Raw genomic sequence first — 19,493 nt, 5'->3', positions numbered from 1 at the left:
TGCAAAATTAATTGGACACTCTAAATTGCCCCTAGGTGTGATTGTGTTGTTTGGCTGTTTGTCTTCATGTGCTCTGCGGTTCGCTGGCAACCAGTTCAGGGTGTAACCTGCCTCCTGCCCATTGACAGCTGGGATAGGCTCAAGCACTCCCTGCAACCTTAGTGAGGATAGGTGGCAAAGAAAATGGATGGATGGATGTGTACTTTTGAGTATCAAATCTGAGTTAATACCTGCAAAAGTTGTTTTGGCCAGGGGTACAACAGCTGGAAAGTTTTAGGTGTCCTAGGTGTTAAAGGTGTCGATGGTACGAGCATTTTTGTGTGTTTTTTGCATTTTTTTTTGGGGGGGGGGGGGTAATTTTTTCTGTCATTTGTCCTTTTTGAAGGAACTCGATCTTGGCAACTTTTTTTTTTTTTTTTTTTAATGGTGGGTGTCAAACGCATCCGAAAATAACATCAGCATGGCTGCCCACCCAAAGAGTTAGTCATGTCAGAACCGGCACTGCATGCTGAATAATGAATAATCTCTATTTATGATTTCTGCAGTGGGAGACCCAACAATTTCTATGAGGAGTGATTTGAAATGAGGTGTGATCTTCATAATTCCAAATCTACAGCAGGAATACTCAAGGTCACTACACTATTGTTTCCCAAGTTTTATTGAGTTAAGAAATTTAGACGAGCAGACAGTCGATCGCAAGCATCCACTTTAGAAGGAGGAAACTATTTGAAAATCTGACCTATAAAAAAAAAAAAATCAAGCAACCAATATAATTACATATTCTCCAAGTAACGTGATAGATCACTGCTCGCTCGTCATAATTTTGACCTCAAAATAACTTAGGGTGAGGTCGGATTTACGATACCCGGTAAACAGCGATAGGGTTTTTTCTTTTCCACATAAACATTTGCGGATTCCGGAAACTAAATCAGGTAACTTGCGAAACATTTGGCCAGTTTTCAGATGGCGACGTCACCGGGGCAGGCCGGTGACGCAGGAAAAGAGCCCCCATTCAAAAAGCGACTTCCTGCCTCGTGACGCACACAGCCAGTCAGCAGTCTTCTTCGCAGCAACTGCGAGCCACTACGACTAGGCCGCCCTCTCTTAGATAACGGAGACCGAAGCTTTCTGCTGATAATTCACGATATATTGTCATCCATCCCCACGCCTTCGTCGCCTCCTTTTCTCAATATTTGTCGAAAAGACAACAGTTAAGCTGACGTTCTTTCTGTAAAAGGTAAGCGCTTTGGGTATTTCACGGTTTTGGCTAGCGTTAGCTTCTTGACCTAGTTAGGGGCTTTTCGCGAATGTGGTTGTTTCATGTCGTGACATGACGTCAACACGAACAAAGAAAAACTATCGGAATAGTTTCGAAATGGAACGTAATGGCCTTGCGGTGTCGGCTTCACGGCCCATCTCGAGGAGATATCCACCATTATGTCCCTGTGTGCTAACATCCGGTTTCCCAACAAAGGCTGGAGGAAAAAAAACGGCTTCTGGGATAATTTAAAAAAAAAAAAAAAAAAACTCGCTTTCACTCTACATTTACATTCAAATCCAATCAAATACTACTCTCAAAAGAACATAACAATCCCGGTATCGGCGATTAACATTTAAACGGCTGTCCAGCCTTGGTCAACTGGAACACAAAAACCTATCATCTGTTCAAATCATTTTACAAATTATTCGCGAATGTGAATTATTTGTGTCCGCATGGATGTATATCCATGAGCTCGTCGACAAGTTGTGTGTCGGTCTGATGATCGTTGTGTTTGTCGTAGGAAATTTCCATTAATGACGTGTTTAGCGTCTGAGACGTGGACGTTTTTGCATCGTGCCAGGTTCGGGGCGCCTGTTGTGTACTAGTACTGAATGCTGCCCCGCCGGCACGTGGAGCGGTCATGTGCTCAGCTGTCCTTGTTAAAATGACTCCCAGCTTTTGAAATCTGAGTGTACTGTGCTTGTAATCTTGAAAACCCGCGTGAGAGCATATATCTCGTATCCTTCAAATCCAATTTAAGGTCTATGTAGGAGTACAGTCTTATAAAACTGTATGCCAAATACATGCTGATTATCAGATTTATTTTTATGTCCCCGTATGTACTAGTGGTTTGACCCTGGCAGATTTGCCTGTTTTGCAGCTCTTTGCATTTCTTTACATATTAAATAATTTATTAGGGGAGACAAGAAAGTAAATTGATAGTAACAATAACAGTACACATTTAAAACCTCTAAAATAAATAAGGGGTGGCCTTATTGTTCATGACTTCAGATGCATTTGCAAAAAACTTGGTGTGTTAGTTGCCCTTTGTGCATATTTTCACTGAGCACAATTGTCTGTCCAACAGACTGTTTTCGACCACGTGACCATATCTGGGTTACCTGGACATGTTGGATGGGTTCATTCTAATGCTTTTGCGTACAGACCGGAGTTACACAAATGTTCGTACGACTGTTAAAAGTGACGCATGATGGCTAAAAAGACTTTCGAAAGTTGTCGTTTCAAGAAACCGTTACGACGAGAAGTCCGCTTTGATCGACAATATCGACCCGTATGCCTCGGAGAAGCACAAATGGAGCATACAACTGTAACTTATCCAGACATTGTTCGCTATCTCGTCTTCTCGACAAGCACTTATACCGTGGACCAACTAAAGAATTACGAAGGTCCGGAGGCCTACAACCAATTCATCAATGGCTGAATTGGTCATGCGGCGGTATCCATTGTAAGCAAACTGCTAATTAGTGTACCGCATGATTATAGTCAACGTTGTGTTTAAATAATGTTGATTACACCAACGAAAGAGGTAGATTATTATTTTCGTTTTTGTTACGAGAGGGAGAGGTTCGACTGGAATGAGTCCCAAGCGGAGCCCGCATCTCTTTCTCCACTTCCACGGCTACATTTTTAACTCAACTCACGAAACCGCTAGCGGAGCGGTAACTCGTTTTTGCGAACTCATGATAACAAAACAGAAAATAGAGATTTTTGGAGACATGAATTGCATTCACACACACACACACGAGTATTGCGCTTGACTGCCAGATCGGCTCTGCGAATGCGAGAGAGCCACAGTTGTCGCCGTTTGGTCGCTAACTGCTCCGTTTTCTCGCACTGGTTCTTGAACACGGCTGGCAGTCGAAAGAAAGACTCTTTACAACACCCGTTTGAGCAACCGATAACATAGCAGTGCGCCCCCCATTCATACGCCTTTCTGAAATAATTGTTGCATTAGTCAAATGCGTTTACTCGAATTCACCAAACCAAGATGGCGCCCGGATTCTAAATCGGAAGGTGTGTGACGTCAGTTGAAAACAGTCTATTGTGCATGACTTCAGATGCATTTAAAAAAAAAAAAAAATGGGTGTGGTAGTTGGGGAAAATATATCGTCTTTAACAAATTGACAGGCTTACGTAAAGCCCTTTGTGCATATTTTCACAGAGCACAATAGTCTGTCCTATTAAACCGGCTTTTCGGTTGCTGAAATATGAATGTGCCTGCTTTGTGACTGTTTTTCTCCTCTCCTTGATCGCAGGGTGCTTCTCCCTGATTCCTTCCCAGAACACAATTCTTTTCCAAATATTTGTAGTCAAGCCGCCAAAGTGGAGAGTGTTGTTGCACCAGGGGTTCCTTCTCATTTCAGGTATTGATTACGTTATGGGCCGTCGCAGACTACTCGCACTGAGAACGCTTCCAAAACATGACACACACAACCAGGAACTAGGATACGCATACACCCTTTCTCGTTTCAACACGCTTTTTTTCTGCTTGCATCACAGAGTAGGGGGAGGAGGTGGGGGTGCACCTCAGCACTTTCCCAAGGCTGAAAGCAAAAGGTGATTTTTATTTTAATTTTTAATGTCTAATATTAGCAAATTGCATGTTATTGATTAGTTCTCAGCGAATCTCTGCTGGCCTAAAAGTAGTGTCACGATGAACACAAATGGAGGGACAGATTCTCCACTAACTTTTTTCCTCATTTGACACACTTTTTATAGCTGCCATAGAGGTGTTTCACGCACATTCAATAACTCATCCACTATCGATACACTGTATGACTAGACTATAATGTTTAAGATGACACAAGGTTGGTTTACCACACAGTTTTGATAACATCAGCTTTGCTTGTCCACGACAGCGAGTTCCTGGGGAAGGCCCCAGGTTCTGCCGCTCAGAGATGGATACCTTCTCGAAGCACTAGGCGAGAGGCCAGCGTCTCTGCTGAGAAAGGACAGCACGATGCAATCTTCAGAAAAGTGAGAGGGTGAGTTTCGACTGGCAGTACGGAGCTCGTGCACCGACGTCACCGAAGTCACGTGACTGGCCATACTGTCGGTCAAGCAAGTCGGTTGGAGACGACACGAAAATACGTCTCCCAGAGTTTTGTCCGATACCTTTTAAACATTTAGAAGGTGGTGAAAAATGAAAGACACTTGCCATAGAGGACCCCTATTTAATGCTGCAAGTCGACGTTTTCGCTGATAAGAAATTGGACTGTTAACCCGCTTCCGCCTGTCTTGGACAACTGGATCCATAAGTCGTCGAGATTTACACGGAAGAGTTTGAAAGTGTAGAAAAGTCTGGACGGATACGAATACTTCGTTGCCAGATCTGTTCTCTACGGGGAGACGGCTCGTGAATGCCGAATTGTGTTCGGCTACACGTTAACCTCTCCCGAAATCCATCGATCTTTTCAGTTAGTATTAAATACAAATACCAATATATAAATAAATGACCCCTGGTTTTACATCAACTCGCATTCATTAACTATGATTGGGGGGGAAAAAAAGACAAGCGAGTCGGCTCCTCTGTAATTTTTCCCAAGAGGTATTTATAATGCCTAGTTGGGTCTTTTGAGAACAATATGTTTAAAAAAAAAAATAAGACGGAGTCGTCTCCAACATACACTGAAGCGTGTTGCGGCCACATGTTAAACTTGGGTAAAGCTCTCCGTGACATATGTTTTTTTGTTTTTGTTTTAAATATGCATTGTTCTCAAATGAGTCTAGTGCGTCTTCAAAAAAAGAAAATAAACTGCTGTGATAGGCTTCAGCCCCCGTATACGGAAGCGTGTTGCAGCCACATGTTAACCTACGTAAACATCACTGTGACTAACCGTTTTTTTTTTTTTTTTTTGTTTTTGTTTTTTTTTTTAAAATACGCATTTGACTCATTTGAGAACAATGAATATTTAAAAAAAAAAAAAGTCTGTTGGGGAGAGGTTTACCGAAGTTTAACGTGTGGCCGCAACATGCTTTCCGTGTATGTTGGAGACGAATCCCTGTCTTTTTTTTTTTTTTTTTTTTTTTTAACGCATAGTTCTCAAATGAGCCAACTTATAAATACTTCTTGGGAATTTAAGTTTGAGAAAAATAGTTCCTACCTGAAATGAAGTGATTGCTACACAGGCGCGTGTATTTGGTTGCGCACCTTCCATCACGTTTAATTGCCGAAATTGATCGATATTTTCTGGTCTTTTCCGCTGGTATTCTCTAGAATGATCTCTTTGAATATCTGTCTCATCTGTTGTGACAACCAACAGCACAACAAGTCTCGGGCATTGTGTATAATCTGCTAAGGTTCAATGTCCCCCACATTGTCGAGCAGCTCTTTTTCACTGGCAATATGGAGCCGTGAAAATGGTGACGTCACGTGCAGGAGCTCTATTGTGTTGGGTCAAAACGTTTGATTAAACTGGTTTCTGATTTGCTTTGATTAGCATTCTTAATAAGCTGACACCTGAGAAGTTTGACAAACTGTGCCTGGAGCTCCTCAATGTGGGTGTGGATTCCAAGCTTGTACTGAAAGGAATTATCTTGTTGGTAGGTGTTCTCGAAAGTTCTTTGATCCATTTGTGTCGCCCATCAAGGCACTTGTTCATTATGTTCCTATGCTTCCCCCCCCTTTTTTTTTTTTTTTTTTTTTGTTTGTTTTTAAATGTCTTTTCAGATTGTTGATAAAGCCCTTGAAGAGCCCAAGTACAGTCAGTTATATGCTCAGCTATGTCTACGCCTGGCAGAAGACGCACCAAACTTTGAAGATCCAGCAACAGAAAATCCTGCAACAAAAAAGCAGAATACGGTAACCTAACCCTGATTAAATATTCGAAGGAGAAAGCATTTTGTTTTTCAGTGGCATTAAGGTTTTTTTTTTGTTTCCCCCTTCTCGCTTGTAGACCTTCAGAAGACTTCTCATCTCCAAGCTTCAAGATGAGTTTGAAAATCGTGCCAGAAATGTTGAAGGTTTGTAGCAGATATGTTGTATCACGTGTTTTTTTTCCACCCCCACCCCCCTATTTATTTAAAAAAAAAATAATAATAATAACTGTTATTGTTCTTCCTCGGTAGTCTTTGACAAACACGATTGCCCTCTCACCTCTGAGGAGGAGGAACAGCGTGCCATTGCAAAGATTAAAATGCTTGGCAACATCAAATTCATCGGGGAACTTGGGAAGCTCCACCTTATCCACGAGTCCATCCTCCATAAATGCATCAAAACAGTAGGTCCCATGTACACATTGCACGGTCACGAAATAAAATAAAATCTCAAGTCCAGGCGTCACTGTGTAGTCAAAACAAAATCGGCACTACGGAAATGAAATCTCCTAATGTGCGTTTTTGTTTTATTAAGCTTCTCGAAAAGAAGAAGAGAGTCCAAATTAAAGATATGGGAGAAGACCTGGAATGCCTCTGTCAGATAATGAAGACGGTGGGACCAAAACTTGATCATGAAAAGGCTCGGGTATGTAATAAATGAAATCACCATTTTTAACAACGGAATTTGAAGTTCACTTGCGTGATATTTGTATTTATTTTTGTTTGCTCACTAGGCCAATAAAGCTCATTCTAATTCTGAGAAGGGGGCAAATAATTTTTCATGGGACTGTATCTCCAAATAACAGATTTTCACACACAAGCACTGGAGCAAAACACACACACACGCAGGGATAATATATTCGAATATTCTTCCTTTATGTGGGTGGAATTTTTTTTTTTTTTTTTTTTTCATATGCAGTTTTGATGTTCATCTGCATACATTCACTACACTCTCCGCCTAAGAGGGAAGGTGCACAGAATAGAGCTTATGCACCTACATCACTGAAATCACGCAACTTTTGTTTACCTCGCCATGTTGCCGATCAAACAAAGCTTTGTTCAATGCTAAGTCGGTTGGAGATGACGCTTATAGCACGACCCCCAGAGTCATGTCCAATACTGTTAGACATTTGGAAGGTGAAAATAAACGAAAGTACGTAGAAAAATTAGATAAACTCGACATAGAGGACCCATATTTCATGCCGAAGTCGATGTTTTCGCCAGACTGTTCATTCGTTTCCGCTTGTCTAGGACAACTGGATCTACACATGGATCTGGTGAGTAAGTCATTGAGATTTACACAGAAAAGTTTGAAAGCGTATAAAATTCTGGATGCGGACAAATAGTTTGTTGTTGGATCTGTTCTCAATCAGGAATAAATCCCACTGAGTGACAGGTGAACGGCTCGTGAACATGGAAGCGTGTTCGGCCACACGTTAACCTTTGCCGGAATCCATCAATCTTTTCAGCTATTATTCGATACAAATACCAATATTTAAATAAATGACCCCTGGTTTTACACAAACTGGAATTCATGAACTATGATGATTTTGGGGGGGGGGGGCAGGACAGGGTCGTCTCCATGGACGTACACTGAAGCGATTGCGGCAACACTTTTCCTCCGTAATCCTCTGCGACAGGCAGTTTTATTTTAATACGCATTGTTCTCAAGTGAGCCAACTTGGCATTGTAAATAGTTCTTGGTATTTTGAGATTGTGAAGAATTAATTCCTATCTGAAATGAAGCGATCGTTACCAGGCATGTATGTATTTTGGTTGGGGACCATCTACCATGTTTATGTGCCAAAATCCATCGTTATTTTCAGCTGGTATTGCATAGAATGATCTCTTTTGAATATCTGTCTTGTCTGTTGTGACAACCAACACCACAACAGGTCTCGGGTATTGTAAATATTTTCCTCCGGTTCAATGTCGAGCAGCTCTGTTTGGCGCTGTGAAATTGGTGACGTCACGTGCACAAGCTCCATAGGAACACCAACCATTCTCCAATACAAGGCGCAGACCCACACAACCCAATCAATCTATAGTGAAATTCATTTCCAACAATTTTAATTATGTTATTTGCAACCCTGGTTTCTACAGCACAAAGCAGTCATTTTTAATGCTGTTGGTTTGTAACGACTTTTTTTTTTTCTCCTTCCAGTCCCTGATGAATCAGTACTTTGACCGGATGCAGGCCTTGACCAACAACAAGGATTTACCTGCAAGGATTCGTTTCCTGCTGCAGAACACAGCAGAGCTGCGAGCGAACAACTGGGTGCCTCGCAAAGCTTATTTTGACAACGGACCAAAAACCATCAGTCAAGTTCGCCAGGATGCCGTAAAGGTTAGTTTACATTTTCACACCCGGCGGTTTACTCGTCGGCTCACGTTGTGACCTGATTCCGAGCTGGTGTTCTTTGCAGGACTTGGGTGTCTTCATTCCACCTCAATCTGATGGGTCACGGTCTGACTTTTTCATGGATCATGCTTTCCTGGACAATTCTTTTCTACATACCAGGGTCAGGTTTGACAAGGAAGGGCTCGGGGGCCTGTCTGATATGTTTGGACAAATGCCCGGTACGCCACACTATCGCTCTTCTCTTGACCCACAATGCCACACACGCAACACAATTTCAATATTTGGTTTTCCTCTTTAATTTGTGCAGGAATTGGAATTGGAACAGGTCCCGGCGTTATTCAGGACCACTACTCCCCAACTTTGGGCCGCCACCGCTCCAACCCAATTTTCAATGGCCATATTGGGATTAACAGTTTGCATCAGGCCCCGTTTGACACAGGAAGCAAGCCTTTTATCAAGCCAATGCAGGTGATTGCCGTGATGGTTTCAGACGTATTTTTTTTCCCCATTTATAGGTGGAATGCAGTCTTTTTAATTTGCATCGATTAAAAATATAATACATGTGTGTGTGTGTATATATGTATGTATATATATTGTCCGTTTTTCTGTAATATTCCGACCTTAACCCGTGCCAGAATCCACACTCATTCATATTCCGGTCCGACTTTTGCAAGCGAGGTAGAAAATTAGATACCCGTCTGTTGATTGGTCGAATTTGTTCCCCCTGACCAATGAAAACGCTTGTTGTATACAAGGCAGATCATGGTGCCATTTTCAAGTCAACACGATGATGGTGCTCAAGAGGAAAGACTCCTCTCGCGTAAAAGAAATTAATAATGTCAAAAATAAATTCTGGTTGGATTAGATGGAACGAGAACTCGGCGATACAGTTGGAAAGAAGGAAGGTACCACTCTGTTAAGCGACTTCATTCATAAAATCGATCGACCTGGTAAAACATTGTGCACACGGGGTCAGGATACTGTTGACTATGGATCAAGAGGTTTCATGGTATTGGAAGTTCACGCAAAACAACAGAAACACATCAACCAACTGAAAGCAACGAAACAAACTTTTCCATAGCTGCTACATTAAAGATATCAACCCAAGGCCAACAACAAACCCCATTTGCAGACGGTGAGAGTTCAGAAGCAATTACTTGTAAAAAAAAAAAAAAAAGTCCATTTACTTGACGTTAAAATCGTTGTCAAATTCATGTTTCAATCATTTACTAAAACAAGAAATAAAAACGTTTTTGAATGGATACAATATGCACACTTGCATGCCATGATGCAAATCTGAATTCAATTTAGTAGTTTACTTAGTTGAATTTGTAATTTTTGGGGTAAAAGTATGCACCTAAATAATGAACGATCATATTGTGTACATTTTGAAAACAGAATAGCATTTATTTATAGATGTACGATATATTTCATTCATAGTATAATTTGTAAAACTTGCACATTAAAATTGGTGACCATCCTTTGATCATGTTTGCAGACCACTGAATATTTTTCAGTCTTTTTTTTTTTTCTTTTTTTTTTTTTTTTCCCCCCATTCAGTCAAACCACACGTCTGTGGATTTTCACCCACCAACCTAGCTTGCTTTCATTGTTCATTGCTAACAGTAATTTTCTATCTTACTCAGGGTCAGAGTTCACCAGTTTTCAGCCATAAACAGAATGGTTCGGTTCAGATGCAGTCTAAGGATATGGGCCCGCGCTTCAGCAAGAAAGGGAAGCTCAACGTTGATGAGGTATTGTTGATTGTGTGAAGATTATTTCCATGTTGTATTGTAATATTCATTTAATCTTGTATCAGCGGATGTCTTGTTTGATGTTTCCAGTCTTTTTATTCTGTTGTTTTCACCCTTTCAGATCAGCCTGAGGCCAGCACAGTCATTCATCTTGAATAAAAAAGTGCCAAAGCTGCAGCCACAGATGACGATGATGCCTCCAAGTGCCCAAGGTTCCTTAACGGGACAGGTAATTGTTTATAATTTGGCAGAATGTGGCTTTACTAAACTGAAATGGTTCAATGTTTTTCTCTTTTTGTAGTCCCCACAGCTCGGTCTTAAAACCAGTCCCCCACCGATTCAGGAAAAGCCCGCAAAGTCCAACAAAAAACTACCTCCCACTAAGGAAGAGCTGCAGAAAATGACAGTATGTGTTTGTCCCATCCCCACCCCCCTCCAATCCTGTTCAACGCTGTTACAGCCAGTAAAACCATTGTCTTTTTGTTTTTTTCCTTTAGAACACACTTATTGCTGACTATATGAACAACAAGAACGTCAGTGAGGCTGTAGCCGCTGTGAAGGAGATGAAGGCTCCTAAACACCTTTTATCTGAGATGTTGAACAAGATCGTGGTGTCTACGCTTAGTCGTTCAGATGATGATAAGGAACTTGCGAGCGCCCTGATCCACGAGCTCTGCACAGAGGGCCTTGTCACAAGCGAGAACCTTCTGCAGGTGAGTCAACTAAAGTTAATACTTTCGGCCAAGACAACAGCTTAGCTAGTCTCAAAACACCGAAATAAGTGCATGGGTTGTAGTTGTCACACAGGTCTGGCTGGAACCACATTTAGAAGTGAGTAATCAAGTTTGAACAACAAAATAACAAGCCAACAAATTACACATCTGAAGATATAAATCTAAAATAAGTCATGGCCTTGTGACGCCCGTGAACTGAAAATCAATTAATAGATCACAAAAGAAGTCATTTAGGAAATGGGTCAGATTATTTGTAATGCAATGTAACCTTTTATTTGTCCGGCAGTGGGGAAATTTCCATCGTTTGAGGAGCAATAGGACAAAAAAAAAAAAAAACAAATGGGCTGCAAGAGAAGAAATCTATGCAAGCACATTAAGAATAAAAACCTTCGCTATATTCAATGCATAAACTATCCAGTTCCATCTACTAGCAATGATAGCTTGAAAAAATGAGTTTTGAGTTTTTGACAATCTGATTTACTCGACTTTTTAACCTAAGTTCAAAACGGAATTAGTAAAGATGAATACTGACGATTACACGTGTAACACTAGTATACCGTAATTCCCCGCCTACAGAGCCTCACCCGGTACATTTGTAAAGGAAATACCATTTGATACATGCATAAGTCGCCAGTGCCCATATTGAAACACGGGATATTTACAAAGAAAGATAGTACACAGGGAATTTAACGCTAGCATGGCGCTGAGAGGGCCAGTTAAAAAAAAAAAAAAAAAACCTTACTGGTAAAAATCACTGACACGTCAGTAACACAGCAGCAACATGCTAGCACAGTGCTAATGCTAGCGTGGCATTAACATGGCCGTTAAAAGTTACTTCCTCAGCACATATATTCCAGTCTCACTCTTACCTTTTCCGCTCGAGTGCCCCCTTGCGGCCGTTAGGAAAAAAATGCGCAAATTAGCTGCATCATCGCATAAACCGCAGGGTTGAAAGCGTGTGGAAATGAATCGCGACTTGTAGGCCGGAAATTACGGTACTTTGATTCAGGCTGCAACGGTGTCCACTGTTTCGAGGTTTATGCAATAAATAGAAAATATTTTGAAGACATTTATTAAGAGTTACGAGTGTAGTCATGATGATTGTGCAATTAAACAGTACGCAGGATTTTTGTTATCCTATTACTTTAGATACTGCAGCAACTCTCCCGTGTGGCATAGTATGACTACATTGAAGATGTGCAAAACTAAATTCTGACATTAAAATGTTTCAAGTGTAAGTCACTGTAATTTGACGGCCGCCATCGCACTCTCAAATCTGCACAGTCGAGCACGAAAAATCCCGTGCGTAAAATTTGTTTCGATTAGAAATACATAGATGTTGCTTATTTTGTGTAGTCTTGACCAATGTTCCCTCTAAGCTTCAGCACTCATCCAGCGCAGTGAACCACAGCCTGATGTCTTTTAAAAAAAAAAAAAAAAAAAAACCATAGAAGCGCACGGCCAAGCTGCTGGTCAGCCTACTTCTACTTCCTAGTTTACCTGACACTGCCCCCCTCCGCTCTTAAAGGGGTACACTCATAATTACAAACAGAGCACACACCCACAACTTTATATCTGCGGTCATGACTAGGTGACCACACCCGTACATTTTTCAAATCTGACTGATTGAGGTGTTCTCAAGGTGAATGTTTGCAGTAATATTAAAAAAAAAAAAAAAAAAAAAGTGATCCAATGTGAGGATATAGAAGAAATAAAGCGGATTCTCGCAATGATGGCGTGCCAACCTTCTCTGAAACAGGCCATTCTGAGCGTTTTGGACCAGTGTCCCAAGATCGAGGAAGAAGTCCCTCTGGTGAAGTCGTACCTGGCTCAGTTTGCGGCCCGGGCCGCCGTCGCTGACCTCATCAGCGTGACGGATCTGGCCCACCAGCTGGAGAACGGCGCCCATTTCCCGCTCTTCCTGCTCTGTCTGCAACAGATGGCCAAACTGAAGGATCGCGATTGGCTCGCCGATCTCTTCCAGAAGAGCAAGGTTAACATGCAGAGCATGCTACCCGGTATGTCTCTTACCCCCTTCCCTCCCCCCTCACACCCCAACTTCCATCCATTTTTGCAAAATCAAGTTCGGATTAGGAATGTTGTTTGATCAGTGGAATGAATATTTGTGTTCTGCCATGAGATCTCGGTCAGTCTAACAAAGCTCTTAAACAGCAGGTCAATAACTGCCTTGTTTTGCTAGAAGTGTGTGAGGGGGGGGGCAGAAAGGAAAGGGAGCACAATTGTTTTAGACACGGGCAACTACAGCCCGAGGATTGAAGAAATCCTCAGTCTCGAGAAAAGCGATTGGAATGTATTTTAGTGACAGTAATTACCAGTACACACAATGTTAAGTATCATTTTAACAAACACGAAATTCCTAACATTACCACATGTGTGTATCTATGTCATAACTGCATCTCAAGCATCATATTTTTCAAATATTTTCACAGTACTGCACATAAAATGGAGTTTGCAGCTGTCGAAAGCAAAAAAATGCAGTCACTCTTCTGAAGCTGCCAAACAAATGCTTTCGTGTTAAGCGCGCCAACCTTGGCACACTTCCTTTTTTGAACTTTTCCACAACAGCAAGTTCGCACCAGATATGCTGAAGAGCTTTATTTAGACAAATATAGTGCTTTGCCGGTATCATAAATGTTTTTTTTTTTTTTTTTCCTACTCCTGATTTATGAACGGCGGCACAATCAAATTGTATATGACTTTCTAAAAATCGAGGTACCCATTCGTGGACAGCGTCCCATTTTTTTGGGACATCATGATTTTCACGCATTATATCATTCAGTATACTATAATATTTAAGTGTTTTAATCTGAAGCCATAATTTGGTATCAGGAGAGCACTCTTCATTTCTTTTCCACACGAAGTAGACTTCATATTTGATATTCTTCTGATATCTCCAACTTACTGATAATCGTATTGAAACCCGTTTCTGTTTAGATAAAGCTTCTCTGCCGGCGGTTACCTCGGTCGGAGTGACATAGGACACAAAGTTTGGAACGTTGAAAAGCAGAGTTTTTTATTTATTTTTCAAATACAGTACATAACTAATAAAATAGTTGTATTACAGCCGTAGCATTTTTTTTTCCCCTTAAAATATATCCTTTAATGAGCAAGGTCCTATTTTTGCGACGTTCTACTAAGAAAACGCAAGTTCCCTCTTGCGGACAGCGTCCCGTTTTTGGGACGAGATTATATATTAGTAAAGTTATCATATGACTTAACCATAAATGAAAAAGAAGTTATTTCCTTGATTGTGGCTTGACAGGAGACTTATCTCAATAAGGCAAAAAATTGCCAGCCTGCCCATGAATGGGTTAAAGTTACTGTATATTCTGAGCAATGTTCCCGCTTAGCTGTGCAACTGCGCATTTGCGCACTCTAAGCGCAAATGAAAAGATCCAGCGCAGTGAACAACAGCCGGACGTACATTTTTATTTTTTTTTTAATCACGGCAGCACTCTGCCTCTCACAACAAGCTGCTGACAGGCCACACGCTCTACTTCCTAGTTTGCCAGACTCCGCCCTCCTCCACTCTTAAAGGGATAATTACAATTGGTGTGTCATGTTAAAATTCCACCTTGGCACAGCCTGATCGAGGATGAAAGCAAATTATGTATTTTAAGTATAGGAGGCAACACAACATTAACCCTAAAACTGTTTGGGAGCATCATTCAGCTTTCAACATGCATTGCGAAAGATATTCTGCAAGCAATAATTCAGTTTTACGCCAAGAAAAACAGACGGGGGATATCATTGTGGGTTAAAAATAAATAAATGAAACTAAATTGGAAGCGCCATTTCAAGTTTATGGTTCAGAGTTGGTTTGGTTTGCAATGTATTTTTTTTTTGTTTGACATTTTCAGTGTAAGAATTGTTCTTTAAAATGTTCAGAACCTTTTAATGAGCCATGTAACTTAATGGTTGACACTGATTGACCACAGTGCATAGGTCTGATGTTGCTCATAGTGGTCAAAGGGGGCGCTCATGGGCTACATCAAAAATTAGAGGGAATATTCATTGTTAGTGACTGGTTCTTTGATGTTTGACTCTCCTCACGTCTCCAGAAATGGACCAGAACAAGGACCGAATGCTGGAGATTCTGGAGGGCAAAGGGCTGAGCTTTCTATTCCCACTGATGAAGCTGGAGAAGGAGCTTCTGAAGCAGATCAAAGTGGACCCGTCTCCACAGTCCATCTACAAGTGGATTAAAGACAACATATCTCCCAAACTCCACACCGACAAAGGCTTTGTCAATATCCTGACAACCAGGTTCGACCATTTTTGTCACATTACAACTCCACTAAGTCCCCGTACTTGGCTTCATTCCCGTTTTTGTTGCGATTAGTTTCTTGCAGTACATCGCCTACGAGATAAACCCCGACGACGACGAAGAGCAGCTGGCGGCGCCCAGCAAGGAGCAGCTGGACGAGGAGAAGCAGCTGCTGCTCTCGTTCAAGCCCGTCATGCAGAAGTTCTTGCACGACCACGTCGAGCTCCAAGTCAGCGCGCTCTACGCTCTGCAGGTCCACTGCAATGCGAAACAGTTCCCGAAAGGTGACCACCGCGCACGCACACTTCCTCAATCACGCACACAAACGGCACTCGTCATAAACGCAAACCGCGCTCTCTGCGTCCAGGCATGCTGCTGCGCTTCTTTGCCTACTTTTACGACATGGAAATCATCGAAGAAGAAGCCTTCCTGACATGGAAAGAAGACGTCACCCAAGAGTATCCCGGCAAAGGGAAAGCGTTGTTTCACGTACGTTCCAACAATTTCAGACAACCAAATGGCACAGCAACACACACAAACGGCATACAACAAAAGGGAATCAAAGATAGTAGATTTAGGACCAAAATGTTCAACAAAACCGCTTATCGTCTACAGTCACTCACATTTGACGCATGTTTGCGCCTGCACGCCACCGCACTCGGACATCTGTAGTCGAGCACTAAAAATCACTTGCGTGAAATTAGTTAATAGTGGAATAAATCGATATTGAAAGACGTTGCTTGTTTTGTGTAGTCTTGACAATTTATTTCATAAAAGTTGGTAACAGAACAAGCCTGCTCCTAAACAGTATTCACCCGGAGACAGGAAATGCAAGTTAACCGTACTGGGCATGTGATGCCAAAAGAACATGTTCCCAGCGTCGTCACGTACTGCGAGCGCATTTATGTCGAGAGTCAACAAAGCGAGCCACGTCAAAGGAAATTCAGTGACACCATGGGTGCTCAATGCGTCGATTGCGAGGCAGTTTTGGTTGATCGTGTAATGGCGTGCCCCAAAAGGACTATCATCCACCTCATCGCTTGATTCAGGTGTGGCCAATAGAGCTCGTGCACGTGACGTCACCATTTTCACGACAGAGCTCGACATTTTGGTAGACATCGAACCGGAGGAGAATATTTGCAATACCCGAGACTTGTTGTGCTGTCGGTTGTCACAACAGACGAGACAAATATTCCAAGAAGTATTTATAATGCAAAGTTGGCTCATTTGAGAACAATGTGTATTAAAAAACAAGTCTGTCGCGTAGGTTAATGTGTGGCCGCAATACGCTTCCGTGTATGTGGAGACGACGCCATAGTTTTTTTTTTTTTTTTTTCCCTCCCCCTCAATCATAGTTAACGAATGCGAGTTTGTGTAAAACCAGGGTTCATTTATTTAAATATTTGTATCGAATACTACCTGAAAAGATTGCTGGATTCCGGCAAAGGTTAACATGTCGCCGAACATGCTTCTGCGTTCCCGAGCAGTCAAAACCGTCACTGTGTGAGATTTTATTCTTGATGAGAACAGCTCCAACAACGAGGTATTCATATGCGTCCAGACTCTTCGACACTTTCAAACTTTTCCGTGTGAATCTCGACGACTTACTCGCCAGATCCACGTGTCGATCCAGTTGTCCGAGACAAGCGGAAGCGAATGAACAGTCCAATTTCTTATCGGCGAAAACATCGACTTCGGCATAAAATACGGGTCGTCCGTGCCGAGTTTATCTAATTTTTCCGCCCACCATTTCTTTTCACCTTCTAAATGTCTGACTGTATCAGACGAGACTCTGGGCGTCGTGCTACAAGACATAGTTCCGTGTCGTCTCCAACCGGCATAGCATTGAGCAATGCTTAGCTTGACCGGCAATATGTTGGGGTGAACAAAAGTCACGTGATTCTATTTCGTACGAGCACTATCCGTCGAGTGCACGCACATGAAGGCACATTCCAGCAATCCGGCCCCTTATTTATGGCAGTCGCGGCGATGCGCCTGTGCAAACACCCCACACCCCTCCCACCCCCAATCAAAGAGGAAAAAAAAAAAGTTGAGATTTCATCCCTGATCACACATCTGCGGGCGTGACTGATCTCTGATTTTGTTTGTTTTTGCCATGCAGGTAAACCAGTGGCTCACCTGGCTGGAGACTGCCGAAGACGAGGAGTCGGAGGATGAAGATTACTAAGACCCCCACCCCGCCCCTATGTTGGAATCTTGATTCCTTTTATTATTAATATTACTTTGTCCTATTTCGCCTCCGTCGACAACAACGCCGCTGTTACTAATCTTGACTTAAACCAGCGTCAACGCGTCATCATGTTGAAAGATGTAATTCGTCAAGTCTCGTTTGGAATTGATTTAGCGTTTAGTGTTAGCGGGTTTTTTTTTTGTTTTGTCCCCCCCCCCCCCCCCACGAACATAGACACACGGTTTCATAATCAGGTCGCGGTCATCACGCGCTGCTCGTTTACACGCATTGTAAAGAGACTGATTTTTATCCGTTTTTAGATGCACTTTGCTGCACATCATGAGTCGTTGCAATAGTACACCTTACATACACCTTCATGTTTATCATGAGCTGAGTTGCAGATTATTTTTGGGGGGGGGTGGTGGTGTCATAATTGTGCTCGACAGCTCTACGGAAGCTCCCCCGGTTTCCTTTTTGGATTTGACACCAGGCGGCCATTTTAATGTCCACACATTAAAATGTGCTTGTGGCCACAAGAGGGGAGCGTCAGACGGTTGCCATTTTTAATTTTTTTCTAAACGATGCATTTTGTTTTTGCTTTTAGAGGGTGTTTATCTATTTGATGCTTGTAAAATTACTTTTGATGACAGGTATTATTTTTTTTTTTTTTCGTTTGTTTTTACATCAAGCATTTGGAGTGTGGATGTTTTTGTGCTGTAATAATAAATCTGTTGCCTTTTTTTAATTTATCACTTTTTATGAATATACCTCTGTATCTGACTATACTTGAAAGTGTTTTATCATATTGACAGCCAAAGTTTAGTTTCCAGTATGCCATATCATCGGGGTTTTGAAGTGGTCTTTTTAATCTCCTTTGCATGTTGACCACCTGCGCTTTCTTTCGGGTGTCGCTGTAACGTAAAGCAACAGTTTTGAGTGGACATCTGATGCTCAACCGTGAATAAAGTACATTTCATGGCCGCTCACTTGTCTGCTGCTTGCACAGTACAGTGGAGGCCTTGGAAATAAAAACAAAAGTTTTCTTCTGGGACTTGCTGCATGCTGCACTTGTACCTACGGAGGCCCTAAAGAGACATTGGAAAGAAGAAGAGAAAAAAAAAAAAAAAACTGGTTTATCATTGTAATGAGAAACTTTCTCATTGTAATGAGTAACTTGTCCATTGCATGTGTGCATGTATAAAAGACCTTTTATTCCTTATTCAAGAAGCTACCGCTAGCAGGTAAGTAAGCTACAACTACCTGAACGCAGGAAGCCACCGCTATCAGGTAACTAAGCTACGACCCATAGGTAGCTGTTTTTCAACACTCATTGTAATGAGTAAGTTACTCATGAGTTACAACAAGTAACTTGAGTAAATTACTCATTATAACGAGTAAATTATTCATTTAAATGAGTAAGTCAGTGACTCATGACTAAGTTACTTATTGTAATGAGTTAACTTTTTCATTGTAATTTCAATGAGTAACTACTCATTACAATGTGTAACTTATTACAATGATTATTTTGACGTGCGTAATGTAATGAGTAACTTTCTCATTGTGTGAATCATTGTAATTAACTTATGAGTTAATGAGTAACTTACTCAGTGTAACGGGTAACGTATTCATGAGTATGTTACTCATTACGATGAGTAACTTACTCATACTCTTACAATGATTATTGCATCAATCATTGTAATGAGTAACACATGAGTTACAATGACTAACTTACTCATGAGTAAGTTACTCATTGTAATGAGTAACTTACTCATTACTTATTCATTGTAATGAGTAACTTTGTCATTGTATCAATCATTGTAATTAGTGACTTAGTCATAAGTTACTGATTGTAATGAGTAAGTTACTCATTGTAATGGGTGACTTGTTCATTGTAATGAGTGTTACTTATTGTAATGAGTAACTTACTCTTACTACAATGAGTAACTTACTCATTACAATGGTCATTGTATCAATCATTGTAAAGAGTAACTTACTCATGCGTTACAATGAGTAACTTACTCATGAGGAAGTTACTTATTGTAATGAGTAAGTTACTCATTACAATGA

The 19,493-nt window shown here is 41.4% G+C and overlaps 1 protein-coding gene across 2 annotated transcripts; it reads left to right on the top strand.

Annotated features, from left to right (window-relative positions):
* Positions 1–3,539: 3,539 nt before the first annotated feature.
* On the top strand, positions 3,540–18,175 carry LOC133497954 (eukaryotic translation initiation factor 4 gamma 2-like). 2 transcript variants are annotated; one of them, XM_061814250.1, is made up of 20 exons: positions 3,540–3,645; positions 3,782–3,838; positions 4,141–4,266; positions 5,722–5,824; positions 5,952–6,083; positions 6,178–6,244; positions 6,350–6,501; positions 6,633–6,743; positions 8,262–8,444; positions 8,524–8,677; positions 8,767–8,927; positions 10,106–10,213; positions 10,335–10,442; positions 10,515–10,619; positions 10,711–10,926; positions 12,707–12,965; positions 15,030–15,234; positions 15,311–15,519; positions 15,603–15,724; positions 17,358–18,175. In XM_061814250.1, exons 7-20 carry the CDS (start codon positions 6,418–6,420, stop codon positions 17,421–17,423), a joined length of 2,091 nt encoding a protein of 696 aa, XP_061670234.1. In that variant the 5' UTR covers positions 3,540–3,645; positions 3,782–3,838; positions 4,141–4,266; positions 5,722–5,824; positions 5,952–6,083; positions 6,178–6,244; positions 6,350–6,417; the 3' UTR covers positions 17,424–18,175. The 2 variants fall into 2 exon arrangements, with proteins under 2 accessions (XP_061670234.1, XP_061670235.1); XM_061814251.1 differs by lacking the exon at positions 3,782–3,838.
* The last annotated feature ends 1,318 nt before the right edge of the window (positions 18,176–19,493 follow it).

The sequence above is a fragment of the Syngnathoides biaculeatus genome, chromosome 3 (genome assembly GCF_019802595.1).
Source record: "Syngnathoides biaculeatus isolate LvHL_M chromosome 3, ASM1980259v1, whole genome shotgun sequence".
NCBI lineage: Eukaryota > Metazoa > Chordata > Actinopteri > Syngnathiformes > Syngnathidae > Syngnathoides > Syngnathoides biaculeatus.
The sequence above is the reverse complement of the archived record's forward strand: the minus strand, read 5'-3'. Positions and strand labels throughout refer to the sequence as shown.

Excerpts from the sequence above, each read along its gene's own strand:
- LOC133497954 (XM_061814251.1), top strand. The coding sequence starts at position 6,418 with ATGCTTGGCAACATCAAATTCATCGGGGAACTTGGGAAGCTCCACCTT. Across the intron at positions 6,744-8,261 it reads TTGATCATGAAAAGGCTCGG|TCCCTGATGAATCAGTACTT; the intron begins GTATGTAATAAA and ends TTCTCCTTCCAG. Across the intron at positions 15,235-15,310 it reads GTCAATATCCTGACAACCAG|TTTCTTGCAGTACATCGCCT; the intron begins GTTCGACCATTT and ends TGTTGCGATTAG.